Source organism: Xenia sp. Carnegie-2017, unplaced genomic scaffold (assembly GCF_021976095.1).
Source record: "Xenia sp. Carnegie-2017 unplaced genomic scaffold, XeniaSp_v1 HiC_scaffold_25, whole genome shotgun sequence".
Lineage (NCBI taxonomy): Eukaryota > Metazoa > Cnidaria > Anthozoa > Malacalcyonacea > Xeniidae > Xenia > Xenia sp. Carnegie-2017.
The window spans coordinates 5,985,174-6,004,619 of NW_025813488.1; the positions used below are offsets into that span (position 1 = coordinate 5,985,174).

Here is a 19,446-nt window from a genome sequence, read left to right on the forward strand (position 1 = left end):
TATTTCAACTTTGCGTTAAATATCCTCTTACAATTGTTTAGTGCTGAAATTTGTGCCCAAGTATTATCGTCTTATACTGTTGCTGGAATCAGTAATTCAATGCTTTGTACATAATTTTATTTTTAGATAGATCATCACAAGAGAATCATTTGCACAAAAATGATGTTGTCTTTGATAATGCAGCGGCTAAATCCGAGCCCAAGTTCAATAACATCGTTCCAGATCTATCCATGGAGATCACAGATGGAGGTGACATAATTCTCGAGGCAGAGATCATTGGAAACCCAAAACCTGTAGTCGAATGGTATAAAAATGATACGCTGATAACATCGTCCCATCATTATTTACCCGAGTCACGAAATGATGTTTATTGGCTCAAAATTGTTAGTGCCAGTCCAGCAGATGCAGGAGAGTACAAGTGTGTGGCATCAAATCCTCTTGCTACAAGGATTCGAACATATGCTGTTAATATTGAACGTAAGTAATAAGAAAACGAGATTTGACTCTTTCCACTGTTATCTGTGTCTGCATAAAAATAATCAAATATGGAAACTTAAATTCTCATGCTCTTCACTATATCATTTTATTGATATTCCTTTGCGACTTATAAAGCAATATTTTATTACATGTAGTTTCAATGGAGGATGAGGACGAGGACGCGTTAGTACACGAAGAATTGGAATTGCAAAATCGCGTCTATAATAATGCTTATTCCGATCCAGTAACCTTAAAGTTGGAACTAAACCGCGAAAGTGAGCTGAAATTAGGACTTCCTACGTTGCAGCAAAATGGAAAAGCGCATTTTGAAAACAGTCCACTTGAAACCAGTATCCCAACACAACAATCTAAAACTGTTGAAGACTGTGTTTTTGCTGTTGAATCTGACAAAAACCTAGAGAACATACCTCCACCAAATAAAGTTACTCCTCAGGTAGACGAAACGTATCCATTGATGGATTCGGTTGCCATATCAGGTGCTATTCAACCATTCCTGGATGATTCCTCTGATAAAATCTTGACACCCTCTCATGACGATGAACCTGTAGACTTGGAGTGTTCCACTCAAACGACAACTGCTTCTACACCGACAACCACAACACCATTGCAAGGTATTCACTTTAACATTCCATTTACTGAGCTTGACAAACCTTACGTTATCCTGGATTCTCAAGAAAGATCTCCCGAGTCATCGTATGATCAATCTGAGTCACGATTGACTTCTGACGAGCAGACGCATATTCCTAAATCAGCTCAGAAAGGTAGACAAAAAATAATCAAAAAAAATTGCTTTAAGAATAGCTTCAGTGGTCTTGCAAAAGTGACACAACGATTCTTGCAAAAATTCTTGTTGTGGAATCATTATCTTAAATAAAGTTTTTAAGACATTAATCCAGACTGTTTCGATTGAAAAATTATTTCTTCACACTAATAATGCTTTTTGTGCTTACAAGAGAAAAGTGATGCTCTTTGTGATATTAAGTGATTTCTGAAGCCTAATACTATCTTGAAAATTTCAGAACCAATGGTCGAAAGTCCTGGTGAAATTGCAACTCAAACATTATCAGAGAGGTCTCCGTCGTTTATACCTTTAAAGACTTATTCAAAACCGTCAAATCAAGAAAATCTATTTGACAATCAGACTACGGATGGTACGGAGCCTTTACAAACCATTCATCCGACATCAGAAATTAATGTCAATGACAATGACAATGAAGATTCTGTTATGGCGAATGAGAAACATTTTGATGCTTTGAGGTAATGATAATCACTTTCATCTAAATCATTATTGACGGTGATAAATGCGAATGGATTATAAACTTTATTTCACTTTTTAATGTTTGGAAAAATCTTGTGACAGTCTGTGTGTAGGGTGATATTCACTGTATGCGACTTTTATTAGTGGTCTCACGTGGTGAAATTTATTAGTGGTGAAACGTCACTCTTTTAATAAATTTCATAAAACCAAATTGTTTATGACTATGTTTAAAATTATTTGTTGGGCTCTAATATTTATATCGAGAATCCGTTTCCCGCCTGGCACCTCATTGGCAGTAATTTGTATCTTCAGAAGCTGAAAGTCCCATTAAATATTTAATCTAGGATTTGACATAGTCAATCCAACCATCATATGCATAAATCTTTTTCTTTAGGCAAAGTGGAATGGTTCCTGAATTCTTTGAGAAACCTGAAGATATTGTAGTGAACAATGGTCGTGAAATCAAACTTTGCGCACGAGTCAGGGGAAAACCATTGCCAAAGGTATCATGGCTGTTGGGATCAAAACTTCTCCTGAAGAGTAATCGTGTTGAGATGCGTGAAAACAATGGTGTACAAGAACTTGTTGTGAGGAATGCGACTCTGGACGATGAGGGAATGTATCGCTGCATTGCTGTCAATAAATTTGGTGAAGCAAATTGTGATTGTGAAGTTATGGTCGAAGGTACGTTTCTTTGAAAAATTCCACCATTACTTTATAATCTTTACAATAAAGTATTTCACGGTTAGTATATGTAGAGTATTATAGATGAGATTTTTGTGTTGTAGATCCATCGGACGACGAAGGCAGAACGTCATCCGGTATGATACACATTTATTTCACAAGTTTAATAAGTTTATTTTACGATTCTTGATTGTGTTTTGCTTAGCTTTTTATATTGATTCTATACGAAGAATAAAAATCGTTGCATAAAGCTTTGTCGCTTGTTTTCATTGACATTCCAGGTCCTTTAATCAATCAGTGTCCACCAGGTTTCCTTCGAGGACTGGAAGATAAAGAGGTGGTTATTGGCAAGAGTTTAGTACTAGAGTGTCAGTTTTTTGGCATACCAGAGGTTGATATCGTGTGGTACAAAGATGGAGGTCCTATTAATGACACAGAGCAGCGTTTGGTGTTTGATATCTATGATGATGTTGCTAGTCTAACCATTAATGACGTAATACCTGATGACGAAGCTTGGTATCGTTGTAATGCTATGAATACTTTAGGATCATCTTTCACCGAGTGTCAAATTGTCGTCATTGAGAAACCGAATTTTACAAAATCACTTGAAGATACTGTAATTTGTGAAGGTTAGGCATGTTTCATCTTGGCATTGTTTTTGTCTGGATCGATATTTGGTGATGACTCACAATCTTTGGTGATTTTGGACAGGTGTTCAAAGGGGCATGGGAACAAGCAAATACAGCAAAAATATTGCTGTACATGATCGATATATATTGACTTTAAATGGTCGAAAATTGCTTGATTTTTGAACGCGTTTGGGCATAAAAATTAAAACCATCAAAATCTTTTCTATGCTTGGCCCCTACAAACTGACTCTCAACGTTCATCATTTATTTGATTGGTGGCTTTTACAGACAAATGTATTCACTGCATGCGTTGTCAACCACCTGATTTTAAAGTAAATTCATATGATTTGAATTCATTTTTTATATACTTACAGTGATCACATCACATTTTTAGGTGAAGATATTCTATTTACTGTCCAAATTGAAGGAGAACCGGAAGTGAGTTGGTACAAAGGGGAAAAGGTGCTGGTTGATGAAGGTCGTTGTGTTATTGTCGACGAAGACGAAGATCAAGTATTCACTCTTGCTATTGAAGATGTCTTACCTGAAGATGAAGGAGAGTATCGATGCGTTGCCAAGAACGAAGCAGGAATATCCGAATCCGTTGCAAAGTTGACTGTTGACATAAAATATCCACCTAAATTTGTTGACCCTGCTCAGGTCGAACCGTATTTCGTCAAGAAAGGTAGCGACCATCGACTAATTGTTTATGTGAAAGGAAACCCGACACCCATAGTAAAATGGTTTTTGGATGGTAAACCATTGCCTAGTAACATGCACTACGAAATATGTGAAGATGGCAACGAGTATTCACTGTGTATTCATTCCATAACTCTCGATGACCAGGGCGAATACTCATGTGAGGCTACGTCAGAACTTGGTCAAGCAGTGAGAAAATTCCAAGTCCTTTTGCAAGGTACTTTAGTTTTGTTTTAAATAAATTTTTATTGCTGTAGCTACTCAAAATCATTGCCATAACATGAATTAAAAATCAAACCAGCCACACCACGTATTAATTTATCTTACTGCGTATTTTATAAGCATCTACACCGCATGGGACTTCTCCAACATTCACAGAAACTCTCAAACCTCTTGAATTGAAAGAAGGGACAGTCGAAGCAAGATTTCATTGTAAAATAAACGGTGACCCGTCGCCTATAGTTGAATGGTATAAAGATAACGAGTTATTGGTAGAAAACGACAAGATAAAGTTTTTCACCGAAGACGGCAAATGTTACTTGTGTGTTCGAAATATATGCACTGCTGATGAAGCCGAATATAAGGTCTTAGCGAGAAATTCCATTGGATGTACGACATCTGTCGCTGAACTCATTGTAACTGAATGTTGTTTGGTACCTGAAATAATTGTCCCTATGAATGATGTAGAGGTAGCTACATGAAGATTGTTTGTGGGATTTAATTACCATTTACGGACAAAAAAGGACCAATAATCATATTAGTATTAAGAATAATACAATTGACCATGCAATTGTATTGTTGAGCGCATTTATTCTCTTTATTTTAGATCGCACCCGGTGAAGATGGATGTTTCTTTGTCCGCGTGAAGGGAAACGTAAAAGTGGACTGGTACAAAGGAAATAAATTACTGGAGGATGTTGGTCATGTTGTGATTGTTGATGAAGACGATGGTGAAACATTTACTTTAGCTTTAGAAGAAGCAAGTAGTGATGATTCAGGAATGTATAAATGTGTAGCTTCAAATAAAGCTGGGACTGTAACTTGTTCTGCGATGTTGAATGTTGAAGAGTATGGCAAAGAGAAAAAATTGAAAAAAGAATCAATGTCTTCTTTGAATAACGAGTGCAAACCTTCCGAAGATGTGTTTGAAAAGTCGTCTCAAATGTGTTTGGAAGGTACAGAAAGACCAACTTTCCTAACGCATTATTAGGTTACTAAGATTGTTAAAAACTCTTACGAAGTATTTTCAAATTTTTATTATGAAAGAAAATTTTTTTAAAGCATGTAACTATTCTTCAATGTGTTGATAAAATGCTTTACAAATCTATTATTTGTAATTAAAAAATTATAATCTTGGCTTATGACACTCCTGGTAAATTTTTAATCTTGTTTTTTTTTCTCATTTATTGCAATCTAGATGCGTCAACCAGTGAAGAAATTCCGTATTTTTTGAACAAATTCCCGGACAGCGAAGTAGTTGCTGGTGCCGAAATACAGTTGATTTGTAAGTTTGCAGGTTCCCCTGAAGTGCGATGGTTCAAGGATGGCGGACCATTAGAAGAAAACGACCGCATTTCATGTGTTACAAAAGACAATGTCACGACGCTTACTATCGAAAGGGCCGAGCCTGATGATGAAGGATGGTATCGATGTCGTCTGACAAACGAGCAAAGCGTGTGTGCTCATGAAGCTGAAGTTATCGTTATAGAAGCGCCAAAGTTTGTAAATGAAATGGAAGATGTTACCATAGATGAAGGTTAGTTTTCACAAAATGTTTTGCTGTTATCTTTTTCATTGACTGGCTATCGGTTAAAGTTAAGTTAAAAGTATAAAAGGGTAGTTAGGGATGTTCTGCAATATTTCTTTATGTCGTTGGGAAGACACTTAAATCATATCTGTCGAGAAAATCTACAAAGGTCAATTGAGGAGAATTCTAAATGAGTTAAAGCCGATGTTGGAATGCACATATTTTGTTGCAAATATTTTCATTTTATAAGAAAATAGAAAGGTGTTTTTGAGAAATTGGAAGCGTTGTGGCTGTCTTTTACTTGGCTTTAAACCACATTAAGATAATGTTTCGAGATATCAGGAAAAAATAGAGCAAAAGCTAAAAACACTTCGCAAAAACTTGTAGGAGAAGATATCCAGTTTACTGTGAAGATTGAAGGAGAACCAGAAGTTAACTGGTACAAAGGCGACAAGCTATTGGTTGATGAAGGTCGTTATGTTATCGTCGACCAAGACGAAGATCAAGTATTCACTCTTGCTATTGAAGATGTCTTACCTGAAGACGAAGGAGAGTATCGATGCGTTGCTGAAAACGAAGCTGGAAAATCACAGTCTAAAGCAAAGGTCATCGTACTTGATACGGAATACCCCCCTGAGATTACAAATGAAGGGCAAGACGAACCTTATTTTGTCAAACGTGGTAATGACTTGAGACTAGACGTTACACTAAAAGGCAATCCTCTTCCTGATGTAAAATGGTTTGTTGGTGATAAGCCACTTGTGAACAACTTACACTATGACATCACTGATGAAGGTCTCGAACATTCCCTTTGTATACGTAATGTGACACGAGAAGATCGCGGAGTGTATAAATGTCAAGTGACGTCAAAACTCGGTAAAGTGACGAGGAAATTTCAACTTAATATTGAAGGTAAGAAAGTTCAAAATGTTTGAGCCGAGGAAATTGGATATGGTACATATACAGACAACAATAGTCAACCAACAAATGGATACTTCTCCTGAAAGAAAATTTGAATTGCATGCTTTGTAGAGCATGGTCAGTAGCTGATGCCTTGTAGATTTGGTCAGCGACGTTGATTTAGTTTCGTTTTCTCTACAGGTCTTGCTCAAGAAGGTATTGCTCCTGAAATCATTCAAAGATTGTATCCCGTCGAGGTAAAAGAAGGACAAGACGCGAAGTTTCAATGCCGAATTTTTGGTAAACCTGTGCCTTTGGTGGAATGGTATAAAGATGACGTTTTAATAGAGAATGATGACAAAGAATTCAGTTTTCAAAAACAAGATGGCTGTGAAATATTAATAGTACATGAAGTTTCTCCTTTAGATGAAGCGGAATATAAGGTTTTAGCTCGTAATACTCTTGGAACTGCTACGTCCTTAGCTGAACTCTTTGTCGAAGAAGAAGAGGTAAAACCGGAATTTATTGAACCAATGAAAGACGTTCAGGTAGTTGGAAAAAAATTTTGGACACAAACAGTGCATCATTCTTGATATCTGTTCTGTTTATATATAATTAAGAAGTATTGCTTTACAGAAGTTGTTTGTTTTTAAGATTCTCCCTGGTGAAGATGGACGTTTCTTTGTCCGCGTGAAGGGAAACGTAAAAGTGGACTGGTACAAAGGAGATAAATTACTGGAGGATGTGGGTCATGTTGTGATTGTTGATGAAGACGATGGTGAAACATTTACTTTAGCTTTAGAAGAAGCAAGTAGTGATGATTCAGGAATGTATAAATGTGTAGCTTCAAATAAAGCTGGGACTGTAACTTCTACTGCAATGTTGACAGTTCATGAAAAACTGACCGAACAGACAGCAAATCGACTTTCTGCACTCTTAACGCAGGAAGTTTGCCCTCCATTTTTTGAGGAACCACAAAAGGATATCGTGTATGATGTCTGCGAGGGTGACACCGTTGGCTTTAATCTCAACGTTCACGGAAAACCACAACCGGAAATACAGTGGCTTAAAGATGACGAAAAACTCCCTAATGGTGACAATTACTGTATCACAAAGGATGGTGTCAAACATGAGTTGCGCCTGCAGAACATTACGATAGATGACAGTGGTTTCTACAAGTGTGTTGCTTGCAATGATATTGGAGTGGATGAGAGGACATTTAAACTAGATGTTGAAGGTAAACAATGTTTCTTCGTTCCACAGTGTTCGGTTTTGCTGTTATAGTAATCATTAACAATTCTCTTATGTAGCATTTCTTTTGTATCAACAACGCCTTTATTTGAACTGTTGTATTCAGTTCATTGAAAATTTAGTTTTCGAACCAATTCATTTTTCTATGCAGATACGCTTTCGGAAAGATGCATACCCACAGTACTTCATGGTCTAAAAGACTGTCAGGTCATCGCGGGCGCATCCTATGAGCTCGAGTGCCAATTCTTTGGGACACCGGAGCCGAAAGTTGTGTGGACAAAAGATGGTGGCCCACTAGAGCTGAATGATAGAATAAACATGGTGCACACGGAAGGTGTTGTTAAATTATGTTTTGCAAAAGTAGATCCTGACGATGAAGGATGGTATAAATGTCGTTTGATTAATCCTTGTGGTGTTGTATCCATCGAGTGTGAAATGATCGTAGTTGAAACTCCTAAGTTTATAAAAATGCTTGAAGACGTTACAATTGTTGAAGGTACAGAGTTCTTGTTCTTATAGTTCTCGCTTAGTTATTCTTGAGAAATAGAATACTGTACCTAAATTTTTAATATTTTCATGCTTGTATTTGTTTATTTTGTGTTTTTATCAAGGCGACGACGTCCAGTTCAATGTTCAAATTGATGGAGAGCCGGAAGTTAACTGGTACAAAGATGACGTGCAATTGCAGGACGTTGGTCGTTTTGTCATTGTAGATCAGGTCGAAGATCAATTATTCACATTTGCAATTGAAGATGTCGTGCCTGAGGATGAAGGTCAATACCGATGTGTGGCTGAAAACGAAGCTGGAAAGTCTGAATCAGTCGCAAAGCTGTTTGTCGTTGATCAAGAATATCCTCCAGAATTCACTAACGAATTTCAGGACAAACCATATCTTGTTGCCCATGGCGATAATCTAAAACTTAACGTCACTGTAAAGGGAAAGCCGTTTCCCAAGTTACATTGGTATAGAAATGACGAACCATTAAAGTCAACCAAACATTTTGAAATATCAGATAGTGGTCGTGAGTCCTCGTTGGTTATTCGTTCGGCGACGTCAGAAGACTGTGGTGTATATAAATGTGAAGCCATTTCGAAGTTGGGAAAAGCTGTGAGAAAATTCCAAGTGAATCTTGAAGGTAAAGAATATGTCATCTATATTTGTAAAATACTTGTAACGTTGAGTAAAGCACGAGTTATATGACCACAAAAATCATAAGGCTATTAGATAAATCATGCAATTGTGTGCATATTTGAGGGCTGGCTTATACAAACCATTCAAAAGAAAAATATCTGCTGATATTTTAACGATAATTGTGTTGATTTAATGGACTTGATTTATCCCTAATCTTTGTTTGGTAACTTTCTTAATTCCCTTTTTTCCTTAAACTACCCAGGAATTCAACAAGATGGCTCAAAGCCCGAGTTCTCTGAAAGGATCACAAATAAAGAGATGAAGATAGGAGAAGAAGTACGATTTACCTGTAAGGTATTTGGAACACCAACACCAAATATTGAATGGTATAAAGACGACGAATTTCTACAAGAAAGTAGCAAGATCAAGTTTGAAAGTAAAGATGGATATCACAGTTTAATACTTCGTGATATCACTTTTCAAGACGAAGCAGAGTACAAAGCGCTGGCTCGAAATCCTTTGGGAACAGCAACATGCACGTCAGAGTTACTTGTGGAGGAGAGGATATATGAGCCAGAGTTCGTAGAAACTATGAAAGATATAGAGGTTATTGTTCATTTTTAGAATGTTTTTTTTGTGCAATATGTCGTACGGTTTTAGCTCTCTTTCTTTTTTGACATATTGCCAAAATTTCTGTTATTTTATTGTTTCAGATATTCACTGGTGAAGATGGATGTTTCTTTGTCCGCGTGAAAGGTAACGTGAAAGTGGACTGGTACAAAGGAGATAAATTACTGGAGGATGTTGGTCATGTTGTGATTGTTGATGAAGACGATGGTGAAACATTTACTTTAGCTTTAGAAGAAGCAAGTAGTGATGATTCAGGAATGTATAAATGTGTAGCTTCAAATGAAGCTGGAAGTGTGTCATGCACAGCTACTTTAACTGTGTCTTCAGATAAAGAAGAAAGACTAGTTAAGCCAAGTGATGTCATTAAAGCCCAACGAGCTACCCATCTTACCTCTCAAGAAACCGAACAGTATAGTAAAGACAAGGTAGCATCTCAACATCATGAAAAAATACCCATTGTTGACCATCAGGTAATTAATGATAAAAAGTGACCTCTACCCATGAAAAAGAGGCAGGAATTTCAGCCAAGGAACGGAAAAATAGCAAGATGAATTTCTCTAAGGATCAAGGGGACAATATAAATAATGCTAAGCCAGAAGATGGAGTCTCTTTAGGAACCAGCAAAGAAGTTAGTTTAATCATCGATGGAGAATCTGGATCAATTATGAAGCTTCCTGTTTCACAAGTTGAGGAGTCATCACCACAAAACTATGTGGAAAAATCAGATGAAACGAAGATTCTAATTGTTGAAGAACCAACCTCGTCAATAGCGTCTCGTGTAAATGCGATAGAACAAAAGATTTCTCAAAAATCTCCGGTTGCTAAAAAGGCCGATAAACTTGGAAGAGAAATAAAATCACCTAGAACAGACAACTTTGGTATGGAAAGTATGCCTCATAAGGTTAAAAGTTCTCATGACAAATTCTCACCATTAACTGGTGATGTTGTGCTGCAAAAAGACTCTTCATCTGCTTTACTTGACACGCCAATACCAAAAATATTATCACAGTCGAGCTTTGAGTTTAAAAAGAACGATGAAAATATGAAATCTCAAAATGCTGTTCCGAGTGACATCCCAAAAGAAAGAACTTCCGCGATTGAGTGTTCCTCTTCTTTTATGAAAACCTCAGATTTTCCTGCTGGAAATCTGATTAATGATAATACAGGAAACATTGAAGAAGTGAAAACTTTTGACGTCATTACAAAAGAACTAGTTTTCAACAATCAATTTGAATTACCTTTGAAAAACGTTGAGGCAGACAAACCTTTTGAAGCGTCTATCAAAGACGAACTACAGAATCAACGAGCAAACATTGAGAAAGTAATGACTAGTGGCGTTGATGATGGTCTATCGCTGGAAAAGACGTTAGCAGTGCTACCAGACAAAACATCAAAATCTGCCCCACAGACTATGAAAAAACCTACGAAATTTAGTAGTGTACAGCAAATTCAAGGAAAGTTATGGCCTAAAAAACAAGAAATGTCGAGCAGCCTAGAGCAGAAACAACCTAAAGTAACAGCGAAAGATGATGTTGTAAATTTGGCAGATAAGCAAAAACCAGCTTTTAAACAACTCCCAGGTGTACACAAATATCCTTCTGAATCCTCTAAGACAATAGAGCTGCTTGTTGATAGCGGTGACATGCAAATTTCTGCTGGGAAAACTGCAGTATCCCAAGATGAATCGGGCAAGTTACTAGTCACTTCAAATTCCAAGTCTTCTGAGGTTAAAGAACTGGAAGAGCAAGTTTCTGTGAATTTTCCTATTGTAAAATCTAAATCTTCAAATTTTGCATCTGTGAAATGGAACAAAGATGAGAGTAAACTGTCTTACAATGTCAAACGTGGTGATATGTTACCTGTTTGGGCTAAACAATCGAGAAAATCAATAACTTCAGATAAAGGTTCTTACAAAAATTCGGGAGTAAATATAAAAGACACTCTAGATCAATCCAAATCTACTTCAGACGCAAGTGAGCTGAGACTAGAGGAAACTGGTGCGAGTTATGGACAATCTGTTGAAGTTTTTCTTGGATCAAACGTAGATGCTACAGCAGTTCAACTTCCATCTAAGGATCTACCTAAACAAATCTATTCAAAACAGAAAGATTCTGGTGTGCAATCAATGCAACCTAGTGCAAAATCGAAATTAAGCAAAGAAGAAGTGAAGCAACCTCCTGAAGTTATGCCAAAGCCGTATGACAAAATGAGGAAACAGGAAGCTCATATTACCGAGACGGAAAGCTCTCATGTGAAGCAAAGGCTCGTGGAGAGTGAGAAAAATCTTTTCGTTGAGCCTTCTGAAGAAATAGAATTTAAGCTTTCATTTGCCTCCATAAAGACCAAATATGAAGAAAAATCAAAAAGTGAAAAATCTATAGCTAAAAGCACACCCTTCCTGTTAGAACCGAAAATACATCAAAACCAATTGAGGATATGAAAAAATCCGAAATCCTTAAACCAGAAACAAGTAAGCATGTTGATTAAGTTAATAGTTGAAGTAAATGAGATAATATTTTTTTATAAATTTTACACCCTCGATCTATGTCTTACAATTGATAACTTTAACTGTTACGTCAACAGTAAATCCATTCTTATTTCAGCTCAACCCCTGCTACAACCATCGTCAGACAGTCAAATCTTTAGCTTGGAAATGATTGACCTTGAAGTTAGGGAAGGGGACGACGCGACCTTTGATGTGCGTGTTGATGCTCATGGCTGCGAAGTAGACTGGTACCGAGAAGAAGAACTCCTTGAGGACGAAGGAAGAATTATTATCGAAGACCCGCATCCGGACGGCGATGATAATCTGTATTCACTGACTATTGAGAATTGTGGACCAAAAGATTCAGGTAATACCATATTTCATAGTGTAATCTTTTATAAATACGTACACATTTGCTATCAAAATTATTGTGCTTTTATGTAACAAAAATGAAAATATATATGAATTCAAGACCTACGAGAAATGATAAACAGAGAGATGATAAACAGAATGATTTTGTTCTCCACGTTCAAAATAAAATTTCTTTTTTGATTACCATGAACAGGTCTGTACAAATGCTTTGTTACCATTGACGGAAAGGAGTGGATTACTACTGGACACCTCAATATTATCCCTGCCTTATCACCTAACATTCCAGTGTTCTCTACCCCTTTGCAACCAATAGAAACCAATCCTGGTGGTACTTTAAGTCTGCAGTGCTCAGTTCGCGATGCATCAAGTATTGAATGGTTCAAAGACGACCGTCCCTTGACACAAACATCCCGGATTCAAATGTACAAGAAAGGGGATGAAGTCAGTTTGACTGTGAAGTCTGTGCGTCTTGATGATGTTGGAAAGTATCGCTGTCTAGCTACGGGCCCTGGAGGCAAGGTTGATTCGGTTGCCGTAGTTGATATTCGTAAGCCGCTCCTACCTCCAAAGTTCCAAGAAAAACTTAAAAACACTGAAACAAAGGAAGGCAACAGAGTCGAGTTTATGATACAAGTTTCGGGCAAACCATCTTTGACTTGGTATAAAGATGGTAAACTGTTACCTATCGGTGATCGTATCTCGGTAGAATGCTCCAACCATGAGAAAGGTATTTACTTATTGTGTATCGATAATGCCAAACTCGCCGACTCTGGAAGGTATAAATGTGTAGCCAAAAATCAAGCCGGAGATTGTTTTTGTTCGACAAACCTACAGATCAAAGAGAAAACAGTTGCACCAGTCTTTGGTGACGTCAATTCAATGTTGAATTGCAACGAAGGCGAAAATATGCTTATTGAGATTCCGGTAACCGGTAACCCAGCTCCAAAAGTCACGTGGTACAAGGACAATATCCAATTGTATAACTTTGCTAGGTGTAAGATGTACGTCGACGGTAATACGTGTAAATTACATATGAAAGAGATGACCCTGCAGGATGCTGGAACTTACAAGGTTATGGCGAAAAATTTATCTGGCTTGGTTGCTAAAGAAATAAATGTTACCGTGACAGGTGGGCTAGTGTCAGTTTATTTGTCATTGGTCATTGTTTTAAATGTGAGGTTGAATTAATTCTGATCAAGTAATTAGTATTTTTCTCTTTGTTAATATTTTTACCAAACTATTCGAAATATACGGACTACAATTTGCGTGTATATATATATATATGTAATTTTTGTAGAAAAAGCTGTGTTAAGTTAAAATTATATTCTCATATTTACATCTTTCTACACTACCATACCCGTTGTAGCTCTACAAAGCGAGATATCCTCTGCCTTAGATGAAAAGCATATTCATCCCCCGAAGTTTCACATGACAATGACTGATGTGGATATTGCGCCAGGAGAGGACGCCATCTTTGAAGTTCATGTTTGTGGTGAACCAGAACTTGATTGGTACAAGGATGGAATCTTAATTGAAGATGAAGGTCGCTTTATAATTGAAGATCCAATCGAGGATGATATACTTTATCGTCTGACTATTGAAAAGTGTCAACCTTCCGATCGTGGTACATACACTTGCTACATCAGAAATGACCGTGGTGAAGCTCGATGTTCAGCACAACTCATGATTACTGAGCCTCTTGAAGGTAAATTTGGAAAGCCTCACTCATTCAAGAAAATGTCAATGCCCGAGTGGATCAAAAAGCAACCAGAAAAGCCAGTGAAATTCGGAAAAGAGGGATTGAAATCATACCCAAAAGAATTGGTGGAAAAGTCAACCAATGTTTTGATCACACCTGAGAAAGCGAAGGTCGAAGAGCATAGTATTCCTGATGAAAAAGATGAGGTCATACTACCACCAACAAGAGACCTGCCATTACTCACTACGGACAGAGATCCTGGATTAGGGAGTAAAAATTCTTGGAAAAAGCCTTCAGCTGACATACCTCATGGAAAGAGAAAAACATTTGAAGCACCGAAGCCTCTCGCGTCGAAACCAAAGTTTTTGAAAGAAATGAAAGGTGGCAGGGTAAGTTAAAAAGATTTTTAAAATTACGGATTGTAGTGAAAGTTCATGCAGTTTTTGGCTCTTTGTTAAAGTAGAACATTATATTATTCTTTTGTTCGAAGACTGGGACGGTGTATGGATTTTTCACATGCTTTTATGATATAAATCGTGTTTAGGTCCACGTAGGCGACAACATCATGTTGGAGGTTGAAGTTGAACACGATCCTTACATAAATTGGTTCAAAGATGATGTCATCATAGACGATGGTGGTCGGTTTATCATTGAGGATGCTGTTGAAGGAGATACGTTATATAGGCTTACAGTAAATGATTCAACTGTAGTTGATACTGGAGAGTACAAGTGTGTTGCTTCGAATGATATTGGTGATACAACATGCACAGTTTATGTAGATGTAAGACCGGAGGAAAATTTGTTGCCAGAATTTATTGGAAGCACAACGGAGAGCCCCCTGAACATTGTTGAAGGCGAGGATGGGAAGATTGACGTGGAAATACGAAAGAGACCCGGCACCACTGTCGTATGGTATAAGAATAATATAAAATTGCGTCGTGACCGTCACGTGATCATTGAGAGTAAAGATAATAGTTATAATCTAACTGTGAAGAAAATGGTGAAGTCTGATGCTGGAATCTATAAATGCGTTGCAATCTGCCCTACTGGAAAAGTCAGCAAAGAATTTCAAGTCAATGTTATATGTAAGTGTTTATTGGATCATTTTATTCATTTCTCAATTTTTTTCTTGTAAGAATAAACAATACAAATCCTTATATTTATAGCAAAACAACGGAAATTTTCCCCACTTCAACTACGCAAACCACAGTTTGTTGAAAGGCCGAAACACACTGATGTAAACGAAGGGGACGATGCTGTATTTTCGATTCGTGCGAACGGTGAACCTGAAATAATTTGGTATCACGATGATCAACCTTTAAATGACGATATTCGCTTCTTGATGGAGTCCGAAGGTGATGTATCAAAACTACGTATTAAAAATACTAAACCGGAGGACGCAGGCTCATATAAATGTGCTTTGAAAAATGGTGCCGGTCAAGTTTTTTGTACAGTTAGTCTCCGCGTAAAGGAAACAATTACTCCGCCAGATATTATAGCTTCATGTGAGACACAGCTCAACGTTGAAGAAAATACTTGTGTCAAATTCATTGCTAATGTCAAAGGACATCCTGAGCCGAAGATTACTTGGTTTAAGGATGACATAAGGCTTCAAAGTGATCCTCGGATGCGAATGTCATATGATGGTGAGAAGTATGTTTTGCACATTGATCACGTAAAAGCAGTGGATTCTGGAATATATCGTTGTAGAGCTGCGAATTCAGCTGGCAGTTGTAGCGTTGATTTTGAACTAATTGTGAATGGTGAGCTGCATAACTGTGACAAGATTTACGAAACAATTTGATCTATTTGATAATGGCGTTTTATTGCTGTTTTTTTCTTGAACATGTTTTTAGTTTCAACGAAAGAAGAAAAACCGTTTGAAGAGATTGGTCACCGACCAATTTTTGTTGAGAAAATGCAAGACATTGACGTATGTCAGGGTGGAGAGGCTGTGTTTAGCGTGAGAGCAAATGAGAGGCCGAAAATAGAATGGTACAAAGATGATAGTAAAATTGAAAACAAAGGAAAATTCAAGACACTTGATGCAGCAGATGGAGGTAATAAATGGTTTGTAAGATACAATGATCACTCAGACTAATCACCCAACCAGCAATGGCTGTCTAGTTTTCTTTGTTTATTTGATATACGAACTACTGCAAATTTCTGTATTTTCTAGGTAATCTTTATCAACTTATCATTGATAACGTAAAAAATAACGATATTGGCACGTATGTTTGTCGAGTCACAAATGACGTTGGAAAAAGTTCTTGTTCAGCGAATCTCTACGTGGATCGATCTGTCACGGTGCCACAGTTTGTTGGAGAAGATGAACCGTTGTCTGATTTGTATGAAGGAGATGAACTCAGGTTTGTCTTCAAAACCACTACTGTTCTATATATCTGACGTGGTACTCATGCATCTGTAAATTGCAATACATTGGACACTGTTGGAAACTCGTTTGTAAAAGTTGGTTTTTTTTTGAAACAACAAGCTGTGATATTGTACATTGAGTGGATTTCTCATTTTTTTTGTATCACACGAAGTAAAAGAAGTTTGAAAACGAGTTTTCCTTAAGGATAGCTTACTATTGAAATCATTTTTACCGATATAAAAACTTGGTGTTACTTGCTTTAAATCTATGAGTGAAGTGTCTTACCTATATAATCAATCAGCTTTTTCACATAAAAAATGCATCAACTTCAGAACTTTGGAATCTTGTATATGAACAAATCATTTATCCTATCCAAACAAACTATTATGCTAACGTATCATATCTTTTTCCGCCAGGCTTAGAGCAATTGTTAGAGCATTCCCAAAACCGGAAGTTATTTGGTTCAGAAATGACGTCAGACTTCGTGGTGATGCCTACGTCAAACTGCAGCCAGTCAATGATGAGTACAATGTTATTGTCCGAAATCTTAAGCAAACCGATTCTGGAGTGTACAGATGTGAAGCGAGTACTTCTGCTGGAACTGTTTCTAAAGAATTCATTGTTAAAATCAAGGGTATGTAAATTATGTTACAGAACCAGAGAACAGTCAGGTAGTAGTAACAGAGTAGAAATGAAGTGTGTTTTTTCCTGTAGAAAAGCAAAAAAAGCAAAATGCGGCAACGGTCAACAGAGGGTTGAAAGAAAGTTATGATCTTGAAGAAGGTAATCCTTTGAAGCTTCAATGTGACATAAGTGGTCTGCCGTCTCCCGAGGTTATATGGTATAAAGATGACGAACCAGCTGAAGACATCCGTTTAATGAAAATAGATAATATTTCCGGACTTTGTACTTTAAAAATAAAGAGTGTAAAAGCAGAACACGCCGGTACTTATCGTTGTGTTGCCACCAATCCCGCGGGCTCAGCTGAAACTGCTACCATAGTAACTGTACGCAAGGAGATAGCACCGCCTGAAATCAAAGAACGACTAAGAAACAAAGATGTACGGGAGGGGGAAAATGTGACTCTACAATTGAGGGTTACAGGAGACCCTGAACTCCATTGGACAAAGGATGGCAAGATTTTAACCAATGGGAAAAAGTATAATATAAGTAGCACACCAAGCACCAATGACAATTATACTTTGGAAATCAACAATTGTGAACTTCAGGACTCCGGTAGGTATAAATGCGTCGCAAAAAACATGCGTGGTCAGGTGTTTTGTTCTTGTACACTAAGTGTTTTGGAAAGACAGTATGCTCCTGAGTTTTCAAGTCCCGTCGAAGCAAGCACTGATGTTTCCGTCCAGGAAGACGATGAACTACGTTTGGAAGCAAGTGTGATTGGAAAACCTGAGCCTCGCGTTAAATGGTTCAAAAATAATTTTGCTGTAATGCAGATCAGTGGTAACCGACTGCAACAAAAAGATGGAAAATACACTTTGGTTGTAGCAAAGGCAAAACAAAGTGATAATGGGACATTCAAATGCGTCGCTTCCAATATCGTTGGTAGTGCCAATAAAGTTTTTCAAGTTAGCGTCAAAAGTAAGTCTTCGTTTCTTTTTCTTTATGTTTAAAATGTAAGTTGCAAGTAACAGCACTTTTTTTTAACTAAAATAGGTGCTAAAGAAGAAGGCCAATCGCCAATATTTCTAGAAGAACTGCAAACAGTTAAAGTGAAAGAAGGACGAACGGCTCGGCTTGAATGTAAGTTGGATGGCAAACCGTCACCTAAGGTGGAATGGCGTAAAAATGACGAGACGTTGAGCTTGGGTAGTAGAGTATGTGGGGATAAAGAAGGGCAATATTGTATCTTGACTGTGAAGAACTGCACACCGGAAGACAAAGGTGTATACATGTGTGTTGCGTTTAACAATTTTGGTAGTATTGCCACAAGCTGCGAACTTATTATTGATTCGGTTGTAACTGAGCCGGTTTTCATAGAAAAGCTCAATAGTATGGACGTGAATGAAGGAAACGAGGCAACATTTTCTGTAAAAGTTGCCTCTAATACAACTCCCTCTGTGAAATGGCTTAAGGATAACAACGAAATAGCCAGATCAGGACGTCATATGTTGACGAGTATAGTTAATGATGGAATTTACACTCTTGTGCTAAGAAACTGCGAGACTCGCGATAATGGTCGATATTCATGTATAGTAACAAATAAAACAGGAGAGAGCCAGAGTACTGCTAGTTTGAACGTTAAATCGTTGCCTCGTTTACCTGTATTCAAATCGGATGACAAAGATGAAGCAATGGAAGTAAAGGAAGGCGACAAACTACAGATTGCAATTACTGTAACGAGCAAACCCAATCCCAAAGTGAAATGGTATAAAGATGGCATGTTGCTTTTGAGTGGCGCGAAAGTTTACATCAGGAATACTGGTGACAAGTATAGCTTGGAGATACCACGTGTGAATAAAATGAATGCTGGGATATATAAATGCGTAGCGACAAACGCAGGTGGAACTGCATCTAAAGTCTTCAATGTTAAGATATCAGGTATCATGTTTGACACAAAACATTACCATTACAACACAATGAATTTACAGGAATTCTATACTAAATATGGCATTTATTTACTTGAAATAACTGTTACTATACTAAATTATTTTTCCTTCGTAAACTTACACAGCATGATTTAAAAATCCACCTAGCCACCCCGCTGAAATAACCACGCAAATTCAATCTTGATTCAATGTAATTGCTGTCTACAAGTTATTGTAAATTTATGATCTTATAGATTGTAAAAAATCTTCCTCGTCGACTAAACCGATGAAAGAAGAAAAAGAAAACATAGTTGCTAAAGAGAAGGAATCTGCGACCAGCGAATTTTGCGTACGTACTGAGGCTGACTGTCAACGGGAAAGTGTGCAAAGTTCATTTAGTGCCAAGGAAAGCGATGGCATAACTGAGCCCCATTTTACACAGAGGCTTCAGGATTTAGAAGTCGTTGAAGGAAGTGCTGCTCGGTTTGACGTCGTTGTAAAAGGTTTGTTAAATGATAACTTAACGTCAAAGTGCATTA

At 37.4% G+C, this 19,446-nt stretch overlaps 1 protein-coding gene across 1 annotated transcript in view; it reads left to right on the plus strand.

Moving 5' to 3' along the window:
- Positions 1–19,446, plus strand: part of LOC124452498 (muscle M-line assembly protein unc-89-like) — a 67,490-nt gene that overhangs the window by 30,623 nt on the left and 17,421 nt on the right. Inside the window, exons 48-77 of the mRNA XM_047003056.1 lie at positions 127–477; positions 633–1,259; positions 1,518–1,755; positions 2,151–2,440; positions 2,545–2,577; positions 2,722–3,069; positions 3,464–3,985; positions 4,111–4,457; positions 4,595–4,943; positions 5,186–5,524; positions 5,903–6,427; positions 6,617–6,963; positions 7,070–7,652; positions 7,818–8,162; positions 8,278–8,802; positions 9,061–9,404; positions 9,512–9,915; positions 9,972–11,690; positions 11,834–11,898; positions 12,032–12,280; positions 12,479–13,414; positions 13,652–14,373; positions 14,529–15,069; positions 15,151–15,747; positions 15,841–16,044; positions 16,164–16,353; positions 16,775–16,992; positions 17,073–17,960; positions 18,036–18,920; positions 19,162–19,410. Of these exons, the coding sequence (XP_046859012.1) occupies positions 127–477; positions 633–1,259; positions 1,518–1,755; positions 2,151–2,440; positions 2,545–2,577; positions 2,722–3,069; positions 3,464–3,985; positions 4,111–4,457; positions 4,595–4,943; positions 5,186–5,524; positions 5,903–6,427; positions 6,617–6,963; positions 7,070–7,652; positions 7,818–8,162; positions 8,278–8,802; positions 9,061–9,404; positions 9,512–9,915; positions 9,972–11,690; positions 11,834–11,898; positions 12,032–12,280; positions 12,479–13,414; positions 13,652–14,373; positions 14,529–15,069; positions 15,151–15,747; positions 15,841–16,044; positions 16,164–16,353; positions 16,775–16,992; positions 17,073–17,960; positions 18,036–18,920; positions 19,162–19,410 (13,980 nt within the window). The remainder of the gene's footprint in view (positions 1–126; positions 478–632; positions 1,260–1,517; positions 1,756–2,150; positions 2,441–2,544; positions 2,578–2,721; positions 3,070–3,463; positions 3,986–4,110; positions 4,458–4,594; positions 4,944–5,185; positions 5,525–5,902; positions 6,428–6,616; positions 6,964–7,069; positions 7,653–7,817; positions 8,163–8,277; positions 8,803–9,060; positions 9,405–9,511; positions 9,916–9,971; positions 11,691–11,833; positions 11,899–12,031; positions 12,281–12,478; positions 13,415–13,651; positions 14,374–14,528; positions 15,070–15,150; positions 15,748–15,840; positions 16,045–16,163; positions 16,354–16,774; positions 16,993–17,072; positions 17,961–18,035; positions 18,921–19,161; positions 19,411–19,446) is intronic.